The following is a 26,996-nucleotide window of genomic DNA, read 5'->3' as shown; positions in this document are numbered from 1 at the left end:
TGGAGGTGAGGAATGCCCAACCCATTATTGAAGCAGCTGACATTTTGAGGAACAAAGGGTTAGCATCTTGACTCCCTGAAAGCTACATAGGAGCTGGAAGTGTGAGGACCCAAGTCTCAAGTTCTCATCCAAAAGGTTTTGGGGTGACCAGGGTAAGCAGGAGTGCATGAAAGCTCCCCCTGCAGATCCATTCCATAGGTTCTAAAGAGAAAAAAAATACATGTGATGGTCATCAAATGGCATCAAAATACATGCATCTGTATGTGAATGATGTATGCCTGCTTGTTGTGAGAATGTTTATTATATAAGTAGGTGAAACATGAAATTGTAAGAGGTAATGGCAGACATACCATCCAGGAAACACGCCTGTGTGACCCACTAAGATGCTGGTCGGGCACCCTAGCAACCCTTTCTCTATGGTCATATCTGTCCCATCTCCCCCAACATAGGCATAACTTTGAGACTGTTTTATCAACTTTAAAAATGTTAACTACATTTTTGAGAGCCAGCCTTCAAAGCATTAACATTTCAAACTATTATACTGAGATGTTCCAAATGACATAGATCTATGAATATTTTAAAGACCTTTGTATCAGTAAGTGTGATATGTTCCTGGTTGAGTTTCCCAGGAGAGACCCAGGGACCGCTTTGTGCCAATTGGCAGAGGTCATTGGGGGTGGGGGGAGAAGGAGGTGGGCATACAGATTACTGGTCAGTAATCTCAGTGTCTGAGATCTACATATTTGGTCCCCATATAACATTATGTAAGGCCTCCAGCGAAAGCCTGTGTCATATTGGTCATCATAATCATTGTGAGATGTATGTTCAGAAAATATGTGAGGAGTTACGTATATATACACACTAAAAATTATGCTCTAAGTCTGAAAGTTAATGCAGATCACCGAAAGGTGATCCACGCACTGCCATCAGGCACCTGGAAAGAGGAAAGCTTCTCTCTCTTTGGCTGGTCATGTGCAAACTGAGTATTGTATGGTTCACAATGGACGCCCAATTATAGACTGAGCAAAATGCTAGTCAACAGATTGCAAGCACTGCAGTAAAAACAAAAACAGCAGGGGTTACCACATTTAGGATTAAAGACAAAGATTTTTTGGAACCACATCTGGGGAGCAGATCAAGCCCCAGTTATCCTTCACCAGGGGGAGCAGGCTGCCAGTGTGCTTGGCCTCATGAAAGAAGGGTCAGCCAACCTGGTCACACTGAGAAGGACTTTGGGTTAAGCAGTATCTTATTAGACAAGAAGGCATCTTGTTAGTTGAGTTTAGGCTTTAGAATGCATGTTATGATTTTCTCTTATGTGGAACCTTACATAGAAGAAGATTTGGAATATTTCTGTTTGCTACCATATGAATCTCTGTTTTTTGTTAAATAGACTTGTTTTTAAATAAAGAAAATACAAGTTTAAGTGCTATATATTGAGCAGAGCTTTGTTCTAAGGTGCAACTAGTAAGCTGTAGAGTACTGTTCCCCTGGGAACAGCAGGCCTGGTAATTCTGTGAGCGTCCAGGATAAGGGGCTGAGCACCAGAGGGAGATGCTTGGAGGACTCGGGGGTTGGAGTGTACTACTGCATGCTCGTGTGCACGACAGACAGTAGAGCCCACATGGGTTGAGAACACTTGTGTTGCCTGTGGCTGTCAGGGTCAAGCAGTTGATCCCTGGCAGACACAGCTTCCTCTCACTAAGGGCAGGTGGCAGCAAGGTGCCTAACAACCTTGGGTGACCCAGGAAGTGTCACATGATGGAATCTGGAATTACTAAGGGGTGATTAATGCAAAATCCCACTGCTGTTATGCAGATACCCAGCTGCTAAAGCTTTGCCACCTAAGGAAAGGGGCACTGACCAGTTTTACCTGTTTCAGGTGGCCTGGGAAACAAAGGCCCCAAAACCATGTAAAGCATCAGCCTGAGCTGACTAAGCAGCCCTGATTTTGATCCAACAAATGGACACAAACCTTTAACCAAGGGGGCAAACCCTACTCAAAGGGTTTGAAGGACTATGACCTACTACTTCCCCACATGGAAGTTGGGCGACATCTGGTAACCTGTGTTTAGACTGTATTGTTTTGTTACAGATTTTCTGTGTAACGGTTTTGTTCTAAAATAAATTTACTGTGCTCTGTGAAAACTGTTTGGCCACTGTCATTGCTCCTAAAGAAAGAGAGTGAACTGCAAGTGCAGAGCTAGGTCAGACCTGCTGGGATAACCACAGTGAATTGCAGGGGGACTGCAGCCTAAATTCCAGATCCGAGAGGATATGGTACAGGACCCTGCCCAGAGAGAGGTGACAGAAGCCTGAGACCTAAGGGGGCAGCCATGGAGCAGACTACAGAGTGGGTCTGAGGTGCTGTTACCCTGAAACTGTAACACTATATACTTAGAATGAATTGATATAGTGGGATAACAGCATTTCCCACTGCAATGCAGGAGACCTGGAAGCAACCTTATAATTCATGCTGAGGGAGTACACTAGGCACTCCAAGGAGGGATGATACTACTTCTTGACCCCTAAAACAACTTGAGAAGTTGTGCACCTGGACCACGTACCTGTTAGTCCACTAGAATATACTGAGTGTTGTCAAAGTAATCTGCACTGTACAAATACAAGCAGACACAAAAGGAGGAAGCTGCAGTAGTCAAGGTAAAACATAACCATTGCATGGAAAAGACATTCTGCAGTGGGAATACAGAAGGAAAGACAGATATCAGAGATAATGCAGAGGAAGAGCGAACAGATTGGTGAATAGCCTGGATGTGGGAGAAGAACCAAACATGACAAGCAAGTTTGGCCATAGGGAATACAGTGGAGTTGCCAACAGAGATGAGGAAGGGTGGATTCAATAGTGAATGAATGGAATATGCTAGAAACATATTGATGACTATTTTACTTTCTATTCAAGGAATATCACAAATTTTAGAAAAATATAATCTTAATTATCTGAACATCAGAGGGGCATTGAATACATTTGGAAATCTGAAGTACCTTTTGATGCAGTTAATAGAATTACTGAGCTTCAGATAATCAAGGTCGTATATAACATGAAAGAAAAGTGAATTGCTATCGGTTATTGGAACATTAGCATTGTATATTGCACTGTCACACTATAATGAAAGTAATTCACATGTGATGTTTGTTTTGTCCTATACAGCATCCCATGTGTCAAAAGGAAGAGTTGCTGGCTATTGGTCATGATATTGTCAGCTCTATATTCTCTTCTAACTCAGTGTCAGTCTTTTTCTAATGTGTACATTTCAATAAAGTGTAAAAACAGATCAGTCCATGAACAAGTAGACAACTGCAATAAAGTCTGCTCTATACTATAGGCTGAAGGAACACTCTTACAGATTAGCCTGAAAGAGTCAAAGAGCAGGTTAATGCTTTCATGACTGAAATCTCAATCTATCTTCATTTTCAGAGAAAGGGGAAGACAGATATTGTCTAAACACATGAATCAATATAATATGCATGCCTAACTGGGCACTGCCTGATAAAAATATTGGGGCAGATCATATAATGATGATCATAAATGTAATTATGAAAATATTTATACAAATCATAAATGATTACAGTATTTTATCAGTCACTTACCTGCTGCATATCCATTATATCATTATATCTTACAAGAGCAACTGGAATGGTTACATTTTGTACATCAGTCTTGTTACCTGAAGGAGAAGACTAAAACATAAAACCTATATAAGAGGACTTGATAGCATATTTGCAGAACACAACTCTATATGCAGATTATCCTCTGAATGCCAGTATGTATGTTCGCAAACAAAAATCAGCAGACATGATTCAAAGCTACAGAGAAAAACTCTCACACAGTTTAAGGAAAACTATGCTACACACACTGAAAGGCTGACATTATTGACCCAGAGATATTCTGGTAAATGTTTTATGCTTTTATGCAGATAATCAAAACCCAATAGTTTGACTCTGATAACCCACCTTTCAGAACAAGTTTAGCTCAGTTTTTTTTAAACTAACAATTATCAACGATAATCTACTATTAATATTGTATTTTGCTGTATTGAATGTATTTGCGCAAACTGCAAATATAAGTATAATGTACATAAAAAGATATCCAGTATTTTAAAAAGAGCAAGAAAAACAGGACATGCATGTCTGGCAAAGTGATAAGACATGATCTAAAATAACTGTTCTTATCTTTTAGTTGTTACTGTCAATTTTTTTCCTTTTGTTCTTCTGTATTAGTTGATATTTTTAGTGATTTTGTTTTCTGTAGCAATGATTGTGTACAGGTACTGGATTATATTAATGCTTAATAAAATGTAAAATTTTCACTTAAAAGATTATGCAACTAAAATTAGTAGAAAACAACAGAGGTCATTTTTCATTTAGTAGTTTGAGTATAACGAATAGGCAACCACAGAGGTCAAAATACAATAAATGCAACTAAGATAATGTCACTTTAATGAAGATTAAGCCATAGAATGTTAGAACTTACTAGACCAGTTTTACTGGCAATCAACAGCATTTTAGCACCATGACTTTGAGCAGTTCTCGCTTTATCCACAAATGAGCAGTTTCCCCTCATCACTACAACTGCCTTGTCCTTTATTACAAGAGTAGAAGGAACTTCAGAATTACTGCAGAACACTTTGGAGGTCAAGTTCTCCAAACTACTGGAAGCCTATAAAAATCAAAAGTTGTATAAAAGTTAAAACTAAAAATCAAAGATTAATTTCCAATATGGTTTCTCCCATTTATTTATCACACAAAAACATTTATTTACAGGGAGTAAATAGACCTACTAAGAAATATAATGGGATCGTTGACTCAGCAATGTGGATTCAAAATAGGAAATCAAACATTTATTTACAGGGAGTAAATAGACCTACTAAGAAATATAATGGGATCGTTGACTCAGCAATGTGGATTCAAAATAGGAAATCAGTAGCAGGAGAGGAATAAACTTTCAGGGAATGTTCATGTGGAGTCATTGCAATACTAAGATCACAAAACCAATTTAAAAGTATAGCAATAAGCAACTAAGTATATTTGAGATTTCTGAACCAGTCTTAACTCCTTTACAGCCTATTCCAAGGCCAATGCTACTCTGTAAACTAGTCTTTAGAATATGTTATTATGAGCAACAGGCAGCAACTCTCTAGAGAATCCAACTATGTCATACAAAAGTTTCACCAGCCAAAGAAACAGTGACTCTCATACATATCCAAATTCTGGTTCTATTGCAACACTCACATCAAGACAGTAGGCTAGCCCTAAAACAAAGTAGTAGTAGTTTAAATAATTTTTCCATATATTTAATTTTAGTTTTTAAAACTCTTTTTTAAAATAGGACTTAATAAATAAGTTGTTTTCTTTGGCTAGTCAAGTTATGTTTGGCCACAGTAGGTCCTTAACAGAAGCATGGCTGTTACACTTCCTCTGATTTTGTACTGAGTCAGCCTTGTTTATGAATCAAGGGAAAGAATATTTCTCTCAATTATTTCCAAACCTATAGCATTTACCAATCACATCAAGGGCAGCAAAAGGAAAGGAAAAAACCTCTTTAACATGTATATGTGGGATTTTTCTGATCTTAGCTCAAGGATAAGTTTTGACCAAGAGTAAGGCATGGCAATATAAATTCCAAATAATCATTAAAATACTGTTTTAACATATACATTTTAGTATTTTACGCAAATGCACATGCTGACCAATACTGGCAATCCTTGTTTTAAACAGATCAGGTTCCAAAATAAGGTGTATTCCATACAAAATCACTTCACTCAAAGTGTCTCCAAGAACACTTAATTGAAATAGTTTTAAAATCTAGTTTATTTTTCTCCATTTGTGACATTTATTTTTTTGAGATTCATTCAGTCTGGAAAACAACAAAAGTCAATTTTACTTTCATTTATAGCCATTTTAACTTTTTTTTGCCAGGAACTGAGTTGATACTAAAATATCAGCGTTACGAACACTTGGGGAGTAGGTGAGTGTTTAAATCTAAACATGATACTTTGCTGATTTTTATTTCTCTCAACTTTCATTAATGCATTTCAATATTAGGTTTTGAAAGTTTTTTTTTAAAACATAAAATTTGGTGTCTTAACAGCACGACAGTATCATTTTGGGTATTGTAGAAGTTGGGCTTACTCTTAAATATTCACAGTGCTAAATTTAAGAAAATTCTTTTTTTATGATTATTCTTGACAGAAGATAAGCAGTGGTACCAATTTAGAAGTTATCCTAATGAGAACACAGAACATAAGAACAGCCATACTGGGTCAGAGCAATGGTCCACCTAGCCCAGTATCCTGTCTTCTTACAGTGGCTAGTGACAGATGCTTCTGAGGGAATGAACAGGGTAGGAAATCATCAAATGATCTATCCCCTATTGCCCATTCCCAGTGTCTGGTGAACAGAAGGTAGAGACACTCAGAGCATAGTGTTGCAGCCCTGCCCATCCTGGCTAATAGCCATTGATGGATCTATCCTCCAGGAACTTATCTAGTTCTTTTTTCTTCTCCAAGCTGAAATCCCAGTCTTTTTAATCTCTCCTCATACAAAAGCTGTTCTATACCCCTAATCATTTTAGTTGCCCTTCTCTGTTCCTTTTCCAATTCCAATATATCTTTTTTGAGATGAGGCAATCAGATTTGCATGCAGTATTCAAGATGCGGGTGTACCATCAATTTATATAGAGGCATTATGATATTTTCTGTCTTATCTATCCCTTTCCTAATGGTTCCTAATATTCTGTTAGCTTTTTTGACTGCCACTGCACATTGAGCAGATGTTTTCAGAGAACTATCCACGACTCCAAGATCTGTTTGACTGGTAACAGCTAATTTAAACCCCATCATTTTGTATGTATAGTTCAGATTATGTTTTCCAATGTGCATTACTTTGCTTTTATCAATACTGAATTTCATCTGCCATTTTGTTGCCCAGTCACCCAGTTTTTTGAGATCCCTTTGTAACTCTTTGAAGTCTGCTTTGGACTTAATGATCTTGAGTAATTTTGTATCATCTGCAAATTTTGCCATCTCATTGTTTCCCCTTTTTCAGATAATTTATGAATATGTTGAACAGTATTGGTCCCAGTATTGGTCCCCCTGGGGGATACCACTATTTACCTCTCTCCGTTATGAAACGGACCATTTATTCCTATCCTTGGTTTCCTATCTTTTAATCAGTTACTGATCCATGAGAAGACCTTCCCTCTCATCCCATGACTGCTTAATTTGCTTAAAAGCCTTTGGTAAGGGACACGGTCAAAAGCTTTCTGAAAGTCTAAGTACACTATATCCACTGGATCACCTTTGTCCACATTTGTTGACTCCCTCAAAGAATTCTAATAGATGGGTGAGGCATGATTCTCTTTACAAAAGCCATATTGACTCTTGCCCAACAAATTGCGTTCACCTATGTGTCTGATCATTCTGTTCTTTACTACAGTTTCATCCAATTTGCCTGGTACTAAAGTTAGGCCTACCAGCCTGTAATCGCTGGGACTGCCTCTTGAACCTTTTTAAAAAATTGGTGGTCACATTTGCTATCCTCCTGGCATCTGGGACAGAAGCTGATTTACATGATAGGTTACATACCACAGATGTTAGTTCTGCAATTTCATAGTTGAGTTCCTTCAGAGCTCTGGGGGAATATCATCTGGTCCTGGTGAATTATTACTGTTTAATTTATCAATTTGTTCCAAAACCTCCTCAAATGACATCTCAGTCCAGGACAGTTCCTCAGATTTGTCACCTAAAAAGAATGGCCCAGGTATGGGAATCTCCCTCACATCTTCTGTAGTGAAGACTGATGCACAGAATATTTAGTTTCTCTGCAATTATTTTTATCTTCCTTGAGTGCTCCTTTAACAACTCCATCATCCAGTGGCCCCACTGATTGTTTAGCAAGCTTCCTGCTTCTGATGTACTTAATTTTTTTTATGTTAGTTTTTGAGTCTTTGGCTAGTTGCTCTTCAAATTCTTTTTTGGCCTCCCTAATTATACCTTCAAACTTGACTTGCCAGAGTTTATGTGCCTTCCTATTTTCCTCAATAGGATTTAACTTCCAATTTTTAAAGGATGCCTTTTTGCCTCCTTCTCTGTTTAGCCATGGTGGCACTTGTTTAGTCCTCTTACTATGTTTCTTAATTTGGGGTATACATTTAACATGCATTGATTTTACACAGTACTTTCTACTAGAAATTCCATTTGATCCAAAATCGTTCTTGGTTTTTGTAATTCTTAGACAGCGTAGCTACATAACTACTTACAATGTTATCCAGGGTATTTGGAAGAGATACCCACGAAGGATTGTAACGTACGCAGTAGTCCTTTGTTAATGGGGGTATCCCATTTCCAGAAGCATGCAGGATTCCCTCCTGTGCATTTACCTACAATATGAAGTTTCTGCATTAGACAACACAGTTTACACTCTTGGTGGACAAATAATATTCTTCTAAATAAGAATAGGACAACTTAAAAGTTTCAATAACCAAAAAAAGAAATGGAACAGGTAACAAGATTAACCTTGACAGCTTGGTTTTGATTCTGTAATGCAGGTAGAACAGTGGAAAACTGATCAGAGTTTGCATGGCTAATCATAGCAAGGAAACAGTGATGCTCAAGTACATTTCAGATGCTGCATATTCCTTTTACAAACACACACATACACAGCTGTGAAGAGCAAGCTAAAGAGACAGAAACCTCCAGGAAAGCATTCTTAGATTAACAACCAAGATTTTACATTCCCTTTAAACTGGAAAAAAGGTTATTAAAAAACACAACTGATATAGCCAGCATAGGGTATGTGGTGTACAAATTTTTATTACAAGTCATGGGCCCCATCATAAATACCTTCTCTCATGGGCATAGTCCTCACTGGGAATGCTCATATAAATTTACTTTTGTGAGCAGGAGATGTATGATTAAGCCTTATGTTTTTCCTGGAGTTATAGCAATTCTAAAGATTCAGTCTTGACCTGGAAGTTTTGGTTTGCTGGTTGGTTCGGGGTTGGGGTTTTTTGGTAGTTTTTTTTTTTTTTTTGGTGGGATGGGAGAGAAGGGAGGAAACACACCACCCCCATATTTTATTTAAATTTTAAACTTAATTCTAAAAATTGTGGGAATACTTGGTTGCAGATTATTTTGGGCACCTGTAAATCAAAGTAGCTATATTTTATACAAGGTGCATTTGATTTAAATCACTAGTTAGGAAGATTTGATTTAATCATGGATTTCTACATAAAAGTGCATTCTTGTTGGTTGTTATAACCTTAATACATATTCTTCACAACTCAGAGATAGATGTAGGTTTCATTTTTAGAAAGTTCACACTATACATTTTTAAACAGTGAGTTATTTTGAAAACTTTTCAGATTTAGTTTTACAGCTATATTAGAAAATGAACGATTGTTTGGTTATTTCATTTACTAAATGTAATTGAAGCAGATATTTATGAAGTAATTGGGAGGTGAACTATCTCCAATTCAACAGGTTAATCATTAATATTTGGAGGATTTTCTTGCCATGCTGTATTAGGGGAACATCACTAGACAGACACTTAAATTGTTTTATTTAACTAAAACAATGTTATATATTCTGGATTTTTTTCTTCAACAGCAAACATATAATATTTTAACAAAATAAGCATATGAATTTTTGAATTTAGTTAAACATTCAAGTTTTTAAACTTTGAGAGAGAGATAAGGGATTGACTCTGTGTACACAAATTTGCAGAGTGACAATAGGGTTGAGGTCTTATTTATTTAAAAACATTTTTGCTGTTAACAAGCATGTTATCTCTGAAGACACAAATCCACAGTCTGAGAACTGCAAAACTAAGCATCTTTGACGGTATCTTCTAGACTGAGCACTGTGTCCCATTCGGTAGATAGAAAGATTATTTAGGTTAATCTATACAGAAGCCTCTGGAGCCCCATAAGATTGGGTTCCTAATCCATGGAAGTACTGGAACTCATTTACAAAATTTTTCTTAAACATTACATGAATATATTGTCTCATATGATGGGATTAGAATTTATAATCCCTATTCCATGATGAGATATCTTTGAGCTATATTGTATCTTAATTAAAACTATCTTTAGATAGAATTTTTTTGATAAAAATGCTTTTTGAGGAAAAAACCTATTTAAATAAAACCCATTTTTTTAAAAAAAAAATCATTGAATTTTATCCACCCTGATTTTATAGGATTTTTAAAACAGGATTTTATGGTTTATACCATGATGTAATCCTTTTCTGTGTGTGCAGTCACAGAATTAAAGAAAAATGAAGATGCTAAAGGCTGAAAACTGATTTCTGAAAGTGCTCAGTAACCAAAAATTTCATAATAATTTTTCTGATATAGCACTTTTCACCTGTATTTCTCAAAGCGGGCCACTAACTGACAGAGGCAAAGAAGCACTCCAATTGTGGACAGATTATTGTATGGCAATTCCTATAATTATGTTTTTTAAAAATGTATATATTATTCACAATTCTTGCCAACAGTCTTTTGGCAAGATTGTTGGAGGGGCACATTAGAAGATGGATTCTGAAACTATATTTATTATAAATACTTAAAAGCCTTTTTTTTTTTTAGTTAAATTCTTAATTTCCCAGTTTGATACATACTTGATTAAATACGAAACAAATGCAGACTCATAAAATAGTCAGGCATTATATGAATTTGTCCACAATAAAGGAAATATGTAACATTTATTTTCCATGTTCCAGATAAAGATCTATAATTTAAAAAAAAAATGATATCTAGAAGGTGTCTAATGAAAGAAAAGGTGTCATTTCTTGTTTCAGTTACGTGTTGCCAGAAGAAAGTAAAGTAATTGACTGGGAACTAAGGAAAATTATGCCATAATTTAAAGCTGGTCATCTTGACTCTTCTTGAAAGAAGCACTTACCTTAACATCAGGAATGAATTAATAGAACAAAAGGAGTCTGTGAGTGCTGTTGTAGGTTTTAGATTTCTTTTTGTTTTGTTTTTTTTTTGTTATCTGTCAGGTATAGACTTAAGCGATATTAATAAGCAAGAGAGAGGTACGAAAAGAGAGGCTTGGAATTTGATGCCTGCCATGTATATAGGAAGTTCACTAATAGCTTGTTTTTCTCTGTGATCTTCTTTGAAATCTCCTTCCTTAGAGGTTTTTAAGGTCAGGCTTGACAAAGCCCTGGCTGGGATGATTTAACTGGGAATTGGTCCTGCTTTGAGCAGGGGGTTGGACTAGATGACCTTCTGGGGTCCCTTCCAACCCTGATATTCTATGATTCTATGATTGAAAGGCATTACCCATCTCCTATAACAAACAAGACCTTGGGATAAAAGGAGAAAAAAGCAAGAGGTGCTCTTGTGTAGTTGTTTCAGAGTTCTAGGTCCATCTGGTTTGAATGGCAAAAATTCTTACTAAGAGCAACCCATTTTATCAGGCTCCGAGAGTGAACATCTGCTCACCAAGCAAAGTGTGAAAATAGCCAGAGCCTGTTAGTATTTTAAATGTACAGTCCTTCAGTTATTAGATAAAGTTAAAGTTATTTAATGATTTATGATAAGCAAAAGAAATGCCAATCTTTACCTCTTAAACTAAGCCCATTCATCTAAAAATATAAACTGTTGGCAAGTAAAAGTCATGATATTGATCATCTTACTTCAAATGGAGACAGGATCGAGTCTGAGCAGCAAGAACTAGAGACTTTCACATTAGCCCCTTCCATTATTAGAACTTTCTTGTGTATGGATGAGAGAGGTATAAATAAACATGGTGTTATGAAAGCTGTAGTGTTAATTTTTCGTAAGTAGTAATTTTTTTTCTAAACAAGTGATCATTTGTTCTTCAACACTACATTACACAGTAGTAGCCATAGTTTGATTGTTAATGTGTACAGGCTCTAGGTGACAGCCAGTGTTTTAAGCATGTTGCATAATCCTACTAAGAGCATGTCAACACAACACTGTACTTGAAACACCAGCTATACTAATGTGCCCACTGTGAAGCTGATAAGTAGCAACAAGAGGGTTATTTATAAAAAGTTTCCTCTTGTGGAAGGAGGCCAATCAGCACTGACCTATGGATGGAATGGACCTCAGAAGATCAGTTGCGAGGTTAGGAAGCATCTGAAAGTTTGCTTATTTATCTGACATTTTTCTGACCTTTAGGGTACAGAGTTGGACTGGAAATACCCTTGACAATCCAGGCCCAGCTAGAAATACTACCAGGATGGCCTCTATCTTAATGTTTAAAGCAGATTTACTTCTGATCCTGGATAGAAACTGGAAAACCCAGAAGAACCAATCCACCTTTTTCAGACAGACATTTCAGATCTTCAACAAAACAAACTGTGATTGAGTATGGTTCTGAAAGGAAGCAGAAGTTCCCAACAGGAGAGAAAGTGACTGGTTCTCATCACAATCAGTTCACCAGCTGGGATAGAAAGACACCTTTTGCACACTGCAGAATTGTCATATTAGCCCACACAAACAGTCCAACATCCAAACCCAGTCACAGCAGTCCACATGACTAGGACTCACCTCCACTACCACCTCATCACCCTACTCCACAGTCTTGCAACTGTGACCCCCCCCCTCACACTGCAGAGTCCAAGACTGTGAACTCAGCCACCCTCCATGAGATACCAACCCACCTCTCCTCAACAAAACATCATGCCACACCCCTCCCCCAGGTCTACCACCCCACTCCACCCCCACACTGCATTTCCCCTCACAGCCCCGTGCTAGCCCTTGCCCTCCCACAGCTCCGTTCTCCCCCACAGGCCCCCGCCGCTCTTCCCACAGCCCCCCTGCTGGCCCTCACCCCCCCAGCTTCCCCCCCCCCCCACGATCCCCTGCCAGCTCTCACCCCCCTCTTCCCCACAGCCCCCTGCCAGCCCTTGCCCCACAGCTCCACTCCTGCCCCCCCCCACCCGGTCCCAGTTCTCCCCCACAGCCCCTCCGCCCGGCTCACCCCCTAGTACCCTGCAGGCCCCGCCGACTGCCCCCCCCACGATCACAGGGGCCGGCGGCCGGGCACGGCAGCCCCTTACCCGCGGGAGCAGCAGGGCCCAGAGAGCGGCCCACGACAGCCAGGCGCGCCTCATCCCGCTCATCCCCCTCCGCCCGCCGGGGCAGCAGCACCCGGCACCGCTTCGCCTCCACCAGCGGCCTTCCCGGACCCGCCACCGCCCGCGCACGGAGCCCGCACAGCGCCGCCAGCTGAGCTGCCCCCGAGCGCGCGGCACTTCCTCTTCAGCCGGCGCAGGGGGGGGGCTGCCGGCGCGTGACAGCCCTTCGCCCGCTTCCGGGAGCACTGGGCGGCCGCCGCCTCCTGGGCCGGTTCCGTCCGGCTCTGACCGCGCCCGTCCCCGTAGCGTCGGGCTGCCCTGAGCATGCCTTCCCCGGCACGGGAGCGAGGCCCCGCAGGGTCCGAGCCTCCCAACCCTGGACAAGCCTTTTAGGCGACGAGGGTGGGGATGACGGGGGAGGTCTTTGGTGAACCAGGAAAGAAGGGCAGGACTGTTGTCTCTGTTGCCCTCCAGCAAAGGGTTTGGCTGCTCCATTGCATTCCTAAGGCCCTGGACAAGGCCAGCCCCCCCCATCCTGCTTGCTGCTGCCAAGGTGGCCCCTAGCTGGGCCCTAAAACGGGGCCCTCCCCAGTTGAGTGTCCCCGTCCCCCCGTCAGACAACTGCAGCATCCCTCTGGAGTGTTGCTGCTGCAGCGTTAAACAAGCAGCCCGTGGAACATGCAAAGGGCTCGTGTGATGGCTTCAGTTTATGTTGCTGAGCTTGCAGGTGGCCTTCACTGCCCCTCTCAAACACGTATGCACTCAGGCTGCGCTCCTTTCTGTACTACCGTCCACACTTTGCCCCCTTCTGGAGGCTCCTTTACTGCTGCCTCTATACTCTGCTCCTGTAACTAGGGGAATAGTTGATGTGCCTCCCACTTAGGGTGACCAGATAGCAAATGTGAAAAGTCGGGACAGGGGGTGTGGGGTAATAGCCTATATAAGAAAAAGACCCAAAAAAATCGGGACTGTCCCTATAAAATCGGGACATCTGGTCACCCTACTCCCACTCCACACCATAGCTCTGTCTCCCACTCTTTGATGCTTAAAGTCCCAGCACTCAAGTAAGAACATGACATTCTCAACTTTTGTTTTTTAAAGAATAAGTTTGTAACTCTATATCCCTACAAGGATAATAGTATATTCTAATGGTTTCTTCATGGGAGACTGATTTCTGTGTTTACTCCTTTTCCTGCCAAGGACAGAAAAGAAAGGGAAAGAGAAACTCTTTTCAAAGGCTTTGGTCAGCAAGTGTTGTTGTAGAATCCCACCAAAACTCACATGGGCTGTGAAAGAGGCAGGGATACTGGAACAATTTGTGTAGTGGGGATGCTGAGAGCCATTGAACCAAACTAAACCCCATATATAATGGAAACCACTTCAAGCTAGGGGTGCAGGAGCACCCCTAGTTCCAGCACCTGTGGAAAGAGGGGAGGGAAAATAGTGAAACAACAGACAAATTAAAAGGGGATTAAATTACACTCAGCACAGCTGGAGAAGGGGGAAATGGCTAGAGTTGTGAGGGTAAAGCACTTGGTGTGAAGACAATCAATCAGTCCTTTGGTTCTTTGATGAAAATTGCTTTGACACTAGCCACTGGAGTGAGCCCACCAACTCTTTACATAGAGCTTTGGATCAGGGTTGGGATGGTTCCAGAGGAACACAACTTTGGACACTGGTTTCCAACTCCAACTGCATATGAAATAGTAACCTAAAAATGACAAGCTCAATATATATTGAGCCAATTGGACCAATAGTCCAAGCCATCAAGTCCCTGATGTATATCTCAGTGTGTGCTGCCTTTCCTTTGTGTCACCTGACAATTTCTGGATAATAAACTAGTAGCTTGTCTGTTATTCATTTTTAATAGAACTGCTCTGAAACTCTTATTTATTCTTTATACATCACTATAGTTGTATGGAGCTAATCAAAACTGAAAACAAAAAGCCCAATCCTGCAAGATGCTCAGCACCTGCCAAAGTGGGAGTGAAGGATACTTAGCACCTCTCAGCATCAGGCCCAAGATCCCTACAGTCTTTTCTGATGAGCATATATGACTCTTCATGAATCGCATTTGAAAAGGGTTTAATCATATGGTAATGGGAATGATGACTGATGAAGGCAGAGATTTCTTTTATAGCAACAACACTAAAAAAAAAACAGGGAAGACCAGTGATACTATTAGTTTGTATATTGGTTTCAAGAAGGTGAAGTAACTGGGGAACAAACTCAACAAATTTATATAACTACTGTATTCATGAACAAACCATGGTTATTAGTTGTTTTATGGTGGAGGGGAGAGAGGGAAGAGAGCTTGTGTACATGTGATTGCCCCCTCATTGCATATGGTGGATTTAAAAACCAAATACAAATAAAAATGTAGCATCCAGAGGCAATTCCCCACCCTATTATTGCAAGTTTACAGTAAATCACATTTTGGCCCTAGGAACTTGAATCATCTTGAAATGTAATTCCGTAAATAATTACTATTTTGATCTATGGAAGGTATTTTTACTTTGACTATGCCAAACAGAATTGTTTCCTCAGTAACATTCAGAACTTTGTTCATGTGTCAGCAAAAGAGAGACTGCAAGTGGTCCAGTGTCCCATTTTAGCATGCTTAAACAGTGAGAAGTAATGAGATACTGTGACAGACTGACAATATCCTGAGCAAACCTTGTGGAATTAAAATAAACTGTATTGAATTAGGGTTAATCCTGTTGGGGTGCTTCGTATTCAAAATGCAAATATGCAGGTAGTGTTGTGACATTATATGTACCTTCTCTAGTACGGAGGGGGGTGCTAATGAACTTCCTCCATTATCAGCCTTTGAAATCATTTCCCCTGGAAAAATATGGATGTATGACTTGTTCAAACTGGATTTTCTAGAGATCATGTATTTCTAAAAGTTATTCTCTAGGAATTGTTTTGGGGAAGTTCTATGGCCTGTTTTATACATGAGGTCAGATTAGATGATCACAATGGAACCTTCTGGCCTTGGAATCTATGAATTTCTTTTGTTGAAGAATCTGGGTGGTTTCCATTCACATGTTTTTGCTGGTATTTTGTAATGCTGAGTTTCTTGCAAATGTCAACTTTAACAAGGGAGATATTTTCAGGTACCAAAACCCACTCCTGTTAATTATGAGTACATTTCAGATCAGGTTCTGGCCTTAGTTACAGCAGTGTAAATCTAGAGTAACCCTACTAATTTCATTTTAAATCACTGGGGCTATTCCCATGCACACAGCTGTACCTAAGATCAGAATCTCTGTCCCTCTCTCGAGATAAGTAGAAAGATGATTTCCTTTGTGGTGGCAGTGGCAATAGGTTAATATTTTTTAGATCAGCCACCTGGACAGGTACAGAAAAGCCATCCCAGAATTAAAGTAGAGCACACATATTCATAATAAACTATTGATTATGTATGTAAATGAAGACATTCCAGCATTAGCTCACTTAGAGGGAAGTATGTTATTATTTTAACATCTTATGTGGAAATTAGCATTAAAGGGGATAACTTCAATGGGAGCTTTGCTTGAATAAGGAGTGGGCCTTTAGTGATTTTAACATTAGTTAATGTAAAACAAAATCTAGAAAAGCTTCTTGCTTCCATTTTCATTAAAATTATTTTAAAATACAATAGCCAAACCCTCTAATAATTAGAATATTTGGAATACAGGTTTGAAGCCTGTAATTACTGTGACATTTCAGATAGGTGACTAGGAACACAGAGCTGCTGTGTACATAGACCACTGCTTCTACTAGACAAAATTTGAGCTATAAGGTGGGTGAGGTAATATCTTTTATAGGACCAATTTCTGTTCATGAGAGAGACACAATTTCCAGTCTTTCAGGTCTGGGAAACTTAATCAGACTGTCACAGCTAAATACAAGGTGGAACAGATTTGAGCAAAGTTATTTGTTAAGGTTAGAAAGCATTTTATCTTTATTTTTCTTGTATTTTATTTTTCATTTCTGACTTTAATACCTCATTACTTGTACTCACTTAAATTCTCTCTTGTGTTATTAAATAAACTTGTTTTGTTCTTGAATCAAAAGTAATCCAATGTTGTGAATTGTTTCAGTAATTTCATTTAAGGTAGCAAGCCATTGAGTATTGAGCCCATTAGAGGGGCAACAGACCTCGTATATCTGGACTGTTCAGGAGAGGGCTGGACAGTGCAAAACATATGGTTTTTGGGGAAAATCCAGAAGTGAGAATGTGTTGGGATCACCCTGCAAATAGAAACAAAGGATGCTGGAAGCCAGAGTGTGGCTGGTATTTGCTGACACGCTGCTGGGGTCAGAGCTGCTGGTCCAGGGCTGTGGCTTTCCACAGACACTCAGGGTGTGACCTGCATGCTGGTAGGCCGATTATGAGTGACCCAAGTTGGAAGTTACAACACTGAAGCACTGTGAGGCACCCAAGTTTGCAGAATTGGGGAGCTAGTCACAAGCAGATGTCAGGCTAACAGCTACAGGAGATTCTGCCTTAGCTGAAATAGGAGGGACCTACACTTTTGGAGCAGATTTTAGCCTTTTGGTCACTTGTTTTCAGTCGCCATGGTGTACAACATGAATAACAGCCATGAAGTAGACGCTATAGTAATTTCAATAAACAATAATAATAATATGGGGCCAGATATGTTACAGCATTCATTAATGTCTTCAGGGCTGAATTAAGGTAATCCAGGACCCAAGGCACACCATGGCATGAGGCCCCTCATGGCTCTGTCCATGTAGCCCTGTCTCCAGTCCCACCCCCGACTTGGGAGTGGCAGTAGCAATAGGTCCCTAACCCTAGGCCGCACTTCTCTGGGGGAGCAGCAGCAGGTGTCCCCCTCTCTCCTTGAGAGTAGTGGGGTACCTTCTGTCCCCCTGAGAGGCAACAAGGATGCACCTCCCAGTATTTTACACTCCCAACTCTTCTTGGATGGGTCAGTCTAGCCCACTGCACACCTTTTCCCTTACTAGACCATTACTGGCCGAGGGCCCCAAGTGCAGTAGACCTTGGAATTAATACCACATTGAGATTCATGGGACAATTCATACTTCTTAAAGGCATCATTTCAGGTTCTCTGCAGACTTAGGTAGATGTCACTGCATCAGTTACATTCAGATTAGGTTTTGTTTTGAAATAAATTAAATGGCTGGAAACTATGGAACAACAGAAGGATACAAGTTGTGGCAGTGGGTCTGTAACTAAGGAGCCCTTTGGTCAAATGACCCCAAATCTGGGTCACTAATGCTACCCTGTCACCCTACGAGGGACCCCAAACTTCAAAGCAATCTGATTAACCGTTTGGATTTTAGAGCATTTCCAAAAGTTGAGCTTCAAAGCATAATAAATGGCGGGAATGGAAACATTCTAGCTGTTTTTCTGTATTGGCACATGTACAGTGTAAAAATGTACTTTTTCTTAAATATTGTTCTCACTTTGGGTCTCCCAAAAATTTAGTGGGATTCATGCACTACCTTGGGAAAAACACTTAATACCATTTTGATCAACTAATAATGAATAGTTTGATCTCTAACACTGGGTATAAATAACCAATCAACCAAACCCACCTAGAAGCTTTTTTTTTTTTTTTTAAAATGCCTATTTTTTTTCCACAGGTCATATCTCCAGAACCCCACACCCAAATTTTTCCAAATTTGGATCACTAACCCTATCCTGCACCCTCCGGAGGCACACTAAATTTCAAACAAATCCAACTAAGCATATCAATTTTTAGAGGACTTAGAATAGTCAACCTTTTAACAGATGTCTTGATACAGCTTTAACTATGGCAGTGCTGGCGTGCTGCTATAATGAAAGCTAAGATTCTGATGTAATCCCACAACTTCATGAAGCAGAAATCTGTAATGCCTATGCATTAACCCCATCCTGATGGTAGATAGCATGAGTCTTCCTACAGCCTACGTAACCTAAGGGGTTAAATAATAGCTGCAGCATTAATTTAAGAAGTGTTATCGGAAACAGCTCTGCTTCTCTAAAAACATTCCACTACATTTATGGCTACTCTTTGTTTCCTGCCCTAAAGACAATTTGCAATCTAATGAGCCAACCAGCTTTCAGGACTCCACTCCTTTGACATTAACTCTTTAATGCTGGAGTCATTTCTCCTATATTGTCTAGGGTTAAAGGAATCTACCTTCAAAAATTACAGGCTACAATTATGGACTAGTAAAACATGTTGAAGAGTTAGAAGGGAGCTCTATCAGTTCTTTTGAACAATGTGATCTATTAAAAAGAGAGGAATTTCTAGAAAGAAAACAACGCTGCAAAGTACAGGAGCTGAAACCTGCTCAAAGCAAGCACTCTGATGTTTAATCCTTCAAAAAGCCAATAATCTAGTGCAACTGTATAAAACAATATTTTGTCAGTGAAGGATAAATCTGGAAACCTTGCAAAATACAACCCAGAGGAGAGAAAGCTTTGACAGCAGAGTAAAATAGCACCATATCCTCTCCCATCCACTCCCACCGCCCATGAATCTTACCTCCAACAGCAATCATTATGAAGGGCAGATAAGTAACATTTGATCTTGGACTGTTAAGTTTTCATGACAATTCCACAAGACTGATATCAAAGTAATGTCCAAAGACAACGCAAAGCAGTCAGGTATTATCATCTTCAGCTAAAAAAAAAATTCTACTTTTCCAGAATTACTATAATTAATAACTTATATAAAATATATTTCTTAAATTAAGAATCCCACTGCCATCCCTGCCCTCAAGCTCAGCAACGATAGACAAGGAACTTTTACTGTACCGATAAATTTAAAACGTTGATTTAAGTATGAAGAATATCTTGCATTTTCTAAAATAGTTTGCCTCCATTCCCAAGGAATGGACATTAAACTTAACCAATGACAATATTCTCCTATGCCCAGTCATTGACCTGCAGCAGTCGTACCGTAATTACCATAAAAGGGAAGCCAGTTCCTGTGTGAGAGATTATCCAATGATAGGATAAGCTGACTCATTAAAAACACAGCATAGCACTATGCAAGTGTTTTTAAATGCTTACATGAGGTATCTGATAACACTTTGAAAAAGAAAATAGTATTGGAGTCTGTATTTTTGATAACCTGCCATATTAGACTTTATATGCAATGATACCTTTGCCTTGCTCCCCACTATATCTAGTTCTTACACCTACGGTATAAAACATAGAAACCATTCAAAACAGCTACCTCTGATTCATTTGCAAAAATCTATAGTATTAGGACTCCGGCACTGTTACGTATGTAGGGCCTGATCCTCTTCTCCCTTACACATCGTGTTATTCCTTAAGCTCATGAAAAGTGAGTATAAAATGCTACCAAGTCAGATTTTGTACAGATGTGACTATTCAAGGTACAAAGGAGTAAAAAAATGAGGCCCTTTACTTCTAGGTTTGTGGCCGACCATACTTCACCTAGGCAAATTTAAAAATAACTTGAAGCATGTGGATGAGGAGACCCAGGGGAGATGAGGACTAAAGGAAGGAAAAAGATTGCTCTTTAGTGCAGAGATTTGATTTCTTACAACAAAATAGGGACAGAGGATGCAGAAGCAATCAGAGACTTAGCAGGAGTATCCTCTTTCATACCCTTGAGGATCTCCAGTATGGCCTGCTGGACACATTGAGAGTGGCAGCTTCAGAAATCAGCAAGGATTCCTTATACAGCTTTGCTGGGGATTTGTGGCCCTACGATCGCCATCCCCCAGGGAGAAAGAATCTCAGTTTCCACAAGACTTTGGAGCAGATGGGAACCACTAACAAGCCAACTATTCTGAGGAGGTGAACTGGAGAACAGACACCTCATCCTGGACTGAGAAGGAGACTAGGACAGGGAGATTGTGGTGTATAGGACCGAGGACCTCACTTGGGACCCTTGACCTGCCAGGCAACAGATTCTGAGAGTTTGCCCCATCTGCATCCAGAGATCCATAGATGATGCCTAATCAACTATGGGACCTTGGCTTCTGACAGCCATAGGACTAGTTGAGAATGTGGTTGCCTCGAAGGCCTGCCCTCCCAAGTTTACGGAAGTTCTAGTTTAGGAAGGGCTCTAGCATCTGTGGCCCATTCCTAAAGATCAGGTAGTGAGAAACACAGGTTAGTACCCTCCACTATATTTGCCAACTAGCTGTCTTGTCCTTTTGGTGTAAGCTAGCAGGGTTCCCAGACCCATGTAGAGATTTCATTGTGCAGAAGCTCTTGGAGGGATGGTCCAGAGGTGACATAGGAGAGATGACAGAAACCCCATAGCCAGAGAAATTCTTGCAGGGTTATTAAATGCTCTGCCCAAAATGTGGGGCAGAGACCATTTCATTAAGGTGGCATTTGTTGTGGCCTTCTTTGGTACTTTCATGGTAAGTGAACTGGCGCCTCTGGCAGGGATGGATTAACCTTTTGTGGGCCCAGCCCCAAATATATTTGTGGGCCCCCATGGAGGCAATGGAGCATGGTATGGGGAGGTCAGTCCCTGGAGCAAGAGGCCAGCCAGGGGCATGGTATGGCAGGGGTGGCCATGCTCTGCCCAGCCCAGCACAAGGGCACTATTTACAAACCAGCAGTTGCCAGATGCACAGTGGCCCGCCCAGCCCTGTGCTGCCAGTGTGCCCCTTCCCCTCAGGAGCAGGCCCATGCTATGCCACACAGCCTCTCCCCGCCCCAAACCCTTCAACTCCCTATGGCCAGAGCCCCTCAGGACCCACTATTCCCAGTGCCCCCCTGAACTCCCTGCACAAATGCACAGCACCCTGTGCAACACCACCCCTGCCTGCACCCCCACCATAATTGCCCAGCACCCCCCACAGAACCCCTACTCCCCCAATACATACATCTTCCCCACTCCCTCACAGCCCAGCACCCCCCGCAGAGACCCACTTGCTGCCTCCCAGCCACACTAACCAGCCCTGCTGGGAGGCAACTCTATCTGTTGGGCTGAGCTAACCGTGAAATCAGGGCTGGTCCTGAGGCTGGGAATCACTCTGACCCCTTGGGAGTGGTACAAGCAGCCAGGCCAGGGCCTGCCATGGCCGGGCTCCTTCAGGACCTATTTTATTGGAGGGGCCCAGCCAGGCCCCCAACACCTGGTTGAGAGTGACCAGGCCTCTGCATCAGTCCCAGGCAGCTCAGCTCTGGGGAGACAGGCAGGGTCCACAGGTGGCAGCAAGCAGAGACTGCCCAGAGCTGGAGGTGCACTGGGGTCTGGCTAGGGGGCATAGAAGAGCCAAAGGTGCCCAGTTGGATATTGTGCTTATGAGAGGCACTTGAAACCTTTATGAACTGGAGTTTCCCCTGCCCCACCTTGTGGCCTCTGTCCTACTACAACCCTCATTACATGGGGTTTCACAACTAAGGAGGGTGTGCCCTGACTGTGTGGCTTACAGTAGAAACCCTGTAACCTGCACTGGAACCAAATAAATGCCTGGTACATGAAAGCTGGGGTGGGCAGTGTAGTGCCCCTCCCCAACTATAGTTAATAAAGTTGAAGCCTGCTGTTTAAGCCCATCCTTGTCAACTATTTGACTACTTGTACTGGTCACACAGAAGAGGGGTGTAGTGAGAGCTATGGATAAGTACAAATGGGACAGGATTAGAGAAGAGCTCATCTCACAGCCTCTCAGACTAGTAGTATTGAATCAATGCATTATTCTGTTTTTTCATCCATCAGCATATTATGTTAAAACTTGTCTTCAAGAAAGTGAAGGCTCTTCAATTTTCTTACCACAGAAGCAAAGTTTACAGCTTTGACTAGTTGGCCATTTAGACAGCATGAATCTGCCAGTAGAGCTAGCCATCTCCCACTGTTGGCTCCATCTCCTCTACTCATATGACACTTTTACTACATTGACGAGAGGGAATGAAAGTTACCCTGCTAGCTTGTCTAGAAAGTGTGGATTCCCTCAAGACTAGGTCTTAAATTCAGCTTGAGTAGAGCTGTAGTAAATATTTTCAAATCCCCTAGAGTTTTGAATAGAATGGTGGTGGGGAGAGGGGAGTGAACCCTTGCTCAGTCCCATAAGAACAGTAGAGATTAAGTGCTGTCAGCCTGAGTTTCTTGTTTTTACACCACTAACAATAAGATACGTTCTTTACCACAGCTATTAGAGTTCTGAAACTGGTTATGCCTTCTCCTTTGTCTAAGATGTAGCAGACAATAAAATGTTAATTCAAGCTAATGAGAAGGTACAGTGGAACCTGCTCACACCTAGCTATTAAGGGAATATAAGGTTGTTTTTCAAGTGCATAAGATACAAGCAGAAGTAGTTGAGTTTGCAAGGTGGTGTTTATTGAACAAGTTACAGTATTTATGATCCAAAAACCAAGTTGGAAAAACTTCAGTATGACAGATCTTGTGCTCGTCAGAATTACAGATAAGATAGCAAACTATAGACTAGCATGAGTATTTAAAAACAGGGCATGTATTCTAATCTGATATACACATATGCCAAAAGAGTAATTAAACTTTGCTTTGTGTAGTTATTGTACAGTCATTTTGGAAAATTATAGTAAGAATAGTGTTCAATTCATTTGAAAGAAGAATGTTTCTCTACTCTGAGTGTACAGAGACACAGAACAGCCTCTCATCTTAGGCCTTCATGTCAACTCTTATAGCAATATGTATAAGCTGATACACTTCAGTGAGAGAAGACCTCTAATGAATAGGAGAGTTGCATGACAGTGGTCAGATCATGTTGTGTTGAATGATATTTTAAGAAGTGAATGCCTGTATTTAAAGACAAACCTGAAGGCCTGATCCTACTCCTGTTGAAATAAATGAGAGCTCCACTGATTTACCATGCGTCTTGTCATGCTCTAAAGTTGGCAATAATTCAAGTTCATGATCACTTTAAGTTGCTGCATCCATACCAACTGCACAGTTTGAGTGGACAATTGTCTATTACCCAAGATAAAAAAGGGTATAGATGCACTTGTGACAGTGATTATGGACCTAGTCACTTCAAGGGATACTTAAACTTGTTGCTTCTGGCCTGCATATATGACTATTTAACAGAAGCAACATCTCAAAGTGCCAGCACTGTACATATATCAAGTATACCCAGACTACAATTTAGCATTTAAGTGTCAAATGTGGTATGTTTCTTTGAGAAGTGATTTAAGACTAATCTACCTATTTTCTCTTTAATTTGGGCCATTACATCATCTACTTCAGTTAAAAAAAAAAATCTAAGAACTTCCAATGCATTTAAAAAAACAAAGTAATTAGAGACCGGTTTTATTTTTTTTAAGTGTCTGGAAGACAGGCTGTCACTTATAGTTAGGTGTCACTACCAATCAGCTACCAAAACCAAAAACAACCACAGTGCTACATGACTGTTTGATACCTAGAATGCCATCTCCGGATGAGAGTTTAAAATTCAATTGATAGTGTAAATTGCTGCTGCATTAATTTAAGTAAGTCTAAAGAAAGTCTTGAGCATTATGTTGAGACCCATCCAGCATTACCTAGCCACTTGGAGACTTTGGCACAGTGAACATCTGTTGCAGTTATTATAGTAGTGGGAGAGAACATGCTAGGCACTTACAGCTCAGTGATGGAGAAACACTTGGTTTTCCAGTCACCTGGACCTACTTTAGGGTGGAGTTGTGGAGACTTCACTGGGCTTTAAGACAGAAAAACAGAAGATCTAATTGATAAAGTTAAAAGCAACACCAGTGTACAGTTCCAGCAAAGATAATGAATTAGAATGTGGACATCCAACTACTAGATTCAGAGAAACATTACTATGAAATACTCCATTCCCCAGTAGCATCTCTTTTACTATTAGTGAAAACAAGTGAGGTCTTCCAGTAAGATCAGTTTCCAGAATTTCTGTGAAAAGAAGAAAGTCAAGACTGTTTTGATGCAAGTGGTTTTAGACTAGTAACAATGCCAACAAAAAAAATGCCAGACAATCTAACACTAAGTTCTTTGGGGTAGGGTTGGGAGCTTCCCATTTGGAAGACACCTAGGATGGTGTTCTAATTGGTACTGCACCACCACCATACCAGGCTGGCAATTATAATAGCCGCCATACATTTGTGTAGAAGCCATTCTACAAAGAAAGCTGAAGCCTGAATTAAACTACATAATATAGTTGGAGGTTTCCCTACCAGTTGCTAGCTCACATAGCCTTTATGGAACTTTAGGAAGCCCTCAGAGAGCAGAGCATACCAAAAATTGGTGCATCCGTCTCCTTTGGAATTTTCTATAGCTGTGCACTTGCAGGTGTACCATTTGTGTAGCCACCTTTTGACTTCATATGGTCCTGAATTGACCCAGCCTAGAGAAGAATACAGTAGGTTAGTAGATGACCTTTATTTGTCAAAGCTTTAAGTCTTAAGTCAGAAAGGAAGAGAAAGTAAGTCAAACATTAATCCTAATGGGCAAGACATACTTATCCACATACAGAGAGATGTCAGTACTCAGGGTATCAGTGACAAAAAACTGGTATTAGCAACATGCTGCTCTTTCTAAATGGGTGTGAAAGTCCTTGTACTTCAGTGGAGTGACAGAAGAGTGAGGCCTCACGAGTACAGACATGCTCCATCCCCCAGACTGTATATGCTGTGTGTCAGATGAGAAAGTGCTATGAACTAGTGTCAAGTTAAGTGAGCTAAAATAAGTCTATTCTGGGTGTGTAGGATGTAGATGACTATGGTCTGTCCTGACACTATTCTGCTGCATTCATTCTCTATACATGGGCAAGTGATGCTCACAACTTCGAACACTTAGTCTTAGCAGTTAGGCACGTCTCTCACATTTCTGCTCATCTTGAAGAGCACATACTTACAGATGTAAAACCACTATTCATATCTCTTGTTCCAACATGGGCAGTGTGGACAAAGTTCATTGGCTCTCCTATCATATTTCGGTCTAGTCTCCGACGTCTTTTCTTTGAGAGAAGAGGAAAAAAAATTCTAAGTTCTTATACAGAAAATCCTTTACAGAAGACAGTTAAGGTTGTGTCTGGGAACTATCGCTCAGTTGACAAGAAACTCATCAATACTGACCTTCCAGTGACTCCTAGTGGAAACAGAATTTTTTTTTTTTTTTTTTTTTTAAAAGAGCAGAATATACTAAGGTTTTGTTGTTGAAGTATGAATCTGTCAGCAGTAGATTTGAAGCAAGCACCATAAAGCTGTTTTCTAGCACTAAAGGAACAGACTTGTAGTCTCTCTCAACATAACTGAGGAACCCCTGTAAAAATAGGCACTTACACATGTGGTTTAGACTAGACACTTCCTCTGTCATTTCCACTTGCTCTTCATCGGATACTAACAAATTAGGAGCACTAGAGGACTCAATGTGACATTTATGCCATCAGCAGGACAGCTATAGAGAAGTTATATAACTTTAAACTCTTACTATAGTCACATATTTCAGAGTAACAGCCGTGTTAGTCTGTATTCGCAAAAAGAAAAGGAGTACTTGTGGCACCTTAGAGACTAACCAATTTATTTGAGCATGAGCTTTCGTGAGCTACTGCTCACTTCATCGGATAGGAGCCAGTTGCAAGATTGGCATCTTTCTATGGAACTTTGGACCCTCAAAGAGCCTCACTGTAGTCAAAAGGTTCCATCTTCAGATTAGTTTCCAGGATGGGGGCCTGAGGATTGCATGTTTAATTTAAGAGTCTATATAAAGTTGTTTTGCACCTTTGACTAGGTCTAACTGACCATTTGCAGATGCATATTTGCGAGTCTGGGCCTCTTGGGTTAGAGGCCAATGCACCACAATGCTAAATGCAATAAGGGACATTTATGCATTTTTTTTTTTTAAGAGGACTTCATTGTTCAAGGACTGGTTGAGGAGCTAAGGTTCCAGGAGTTAGATTTAGTTAAACCCAATTTCTCTCCTGTCTTGCATTGGGATAGCTTAAGAAAGCTTAATATTGCTGGTAGGGTTGTCAATT

At 40.5% G+C, this 26,996-nt stretch overlaps 1 protein-coding gene across 3 annotated transcripts in view; it reads right to left on the bottom strand.

Moving 5' to 3' along the window:
- Positions 1 to 13,586, bottom strand: part of SPPL2A (signal peptide peptidase like 2A) — a 46,497-nt gene extending 32,911 nt beyond the window's left edge. For all 3 annotated transcript variants that reach the window (XM_084640585.1, XM_084640584.1, XM_084640586.1), the window contains exons 1-4: positions 13,059 to 13,586; positions 8,279 to 8,398; positions 4,493 to 4,678; positions 3,610 to 3,699 (exon numbers count right to left, since the gene is read on the bottom strand). In XM_084640585.1, coding sequence (XP_084496711.1) covers positions 3,610 to 3,699; positions 4,493 to 4,678; positions 8,279 to 8,398; positions 13,059 to 13,571 — 909 coding nt within the window. In that variant the 5' untranslated portion in view covers positions 13,572 to 13,586. The remainder of the gene's footprint in view (positions 1 to 3,609; positions 3,700 to 4,492; positions 4,679 to 8,278; positions 8,399 to 13,058) is intronic.
- Between the last annotated feature and the right edge of the window lie 13,410 nt (positions 13,587 to 26,996).

This window comes from Lepidochelys olivacea, assembly GCF_965140295.1.
Source record: "Lepidochelys olivacea isolate rLepOli2 genome assembly, chromosome: 10".
In the NCBI taxonomy this organism is placed as follows: Eukaryota; Metazoa; Chordata; order Testudines; family Cheloniidae; genus Lepidochelys; species Lepidochelys olivacea.
This window is presented reverse-complemented; position numbering and strand designations above follow the sequence as displayed.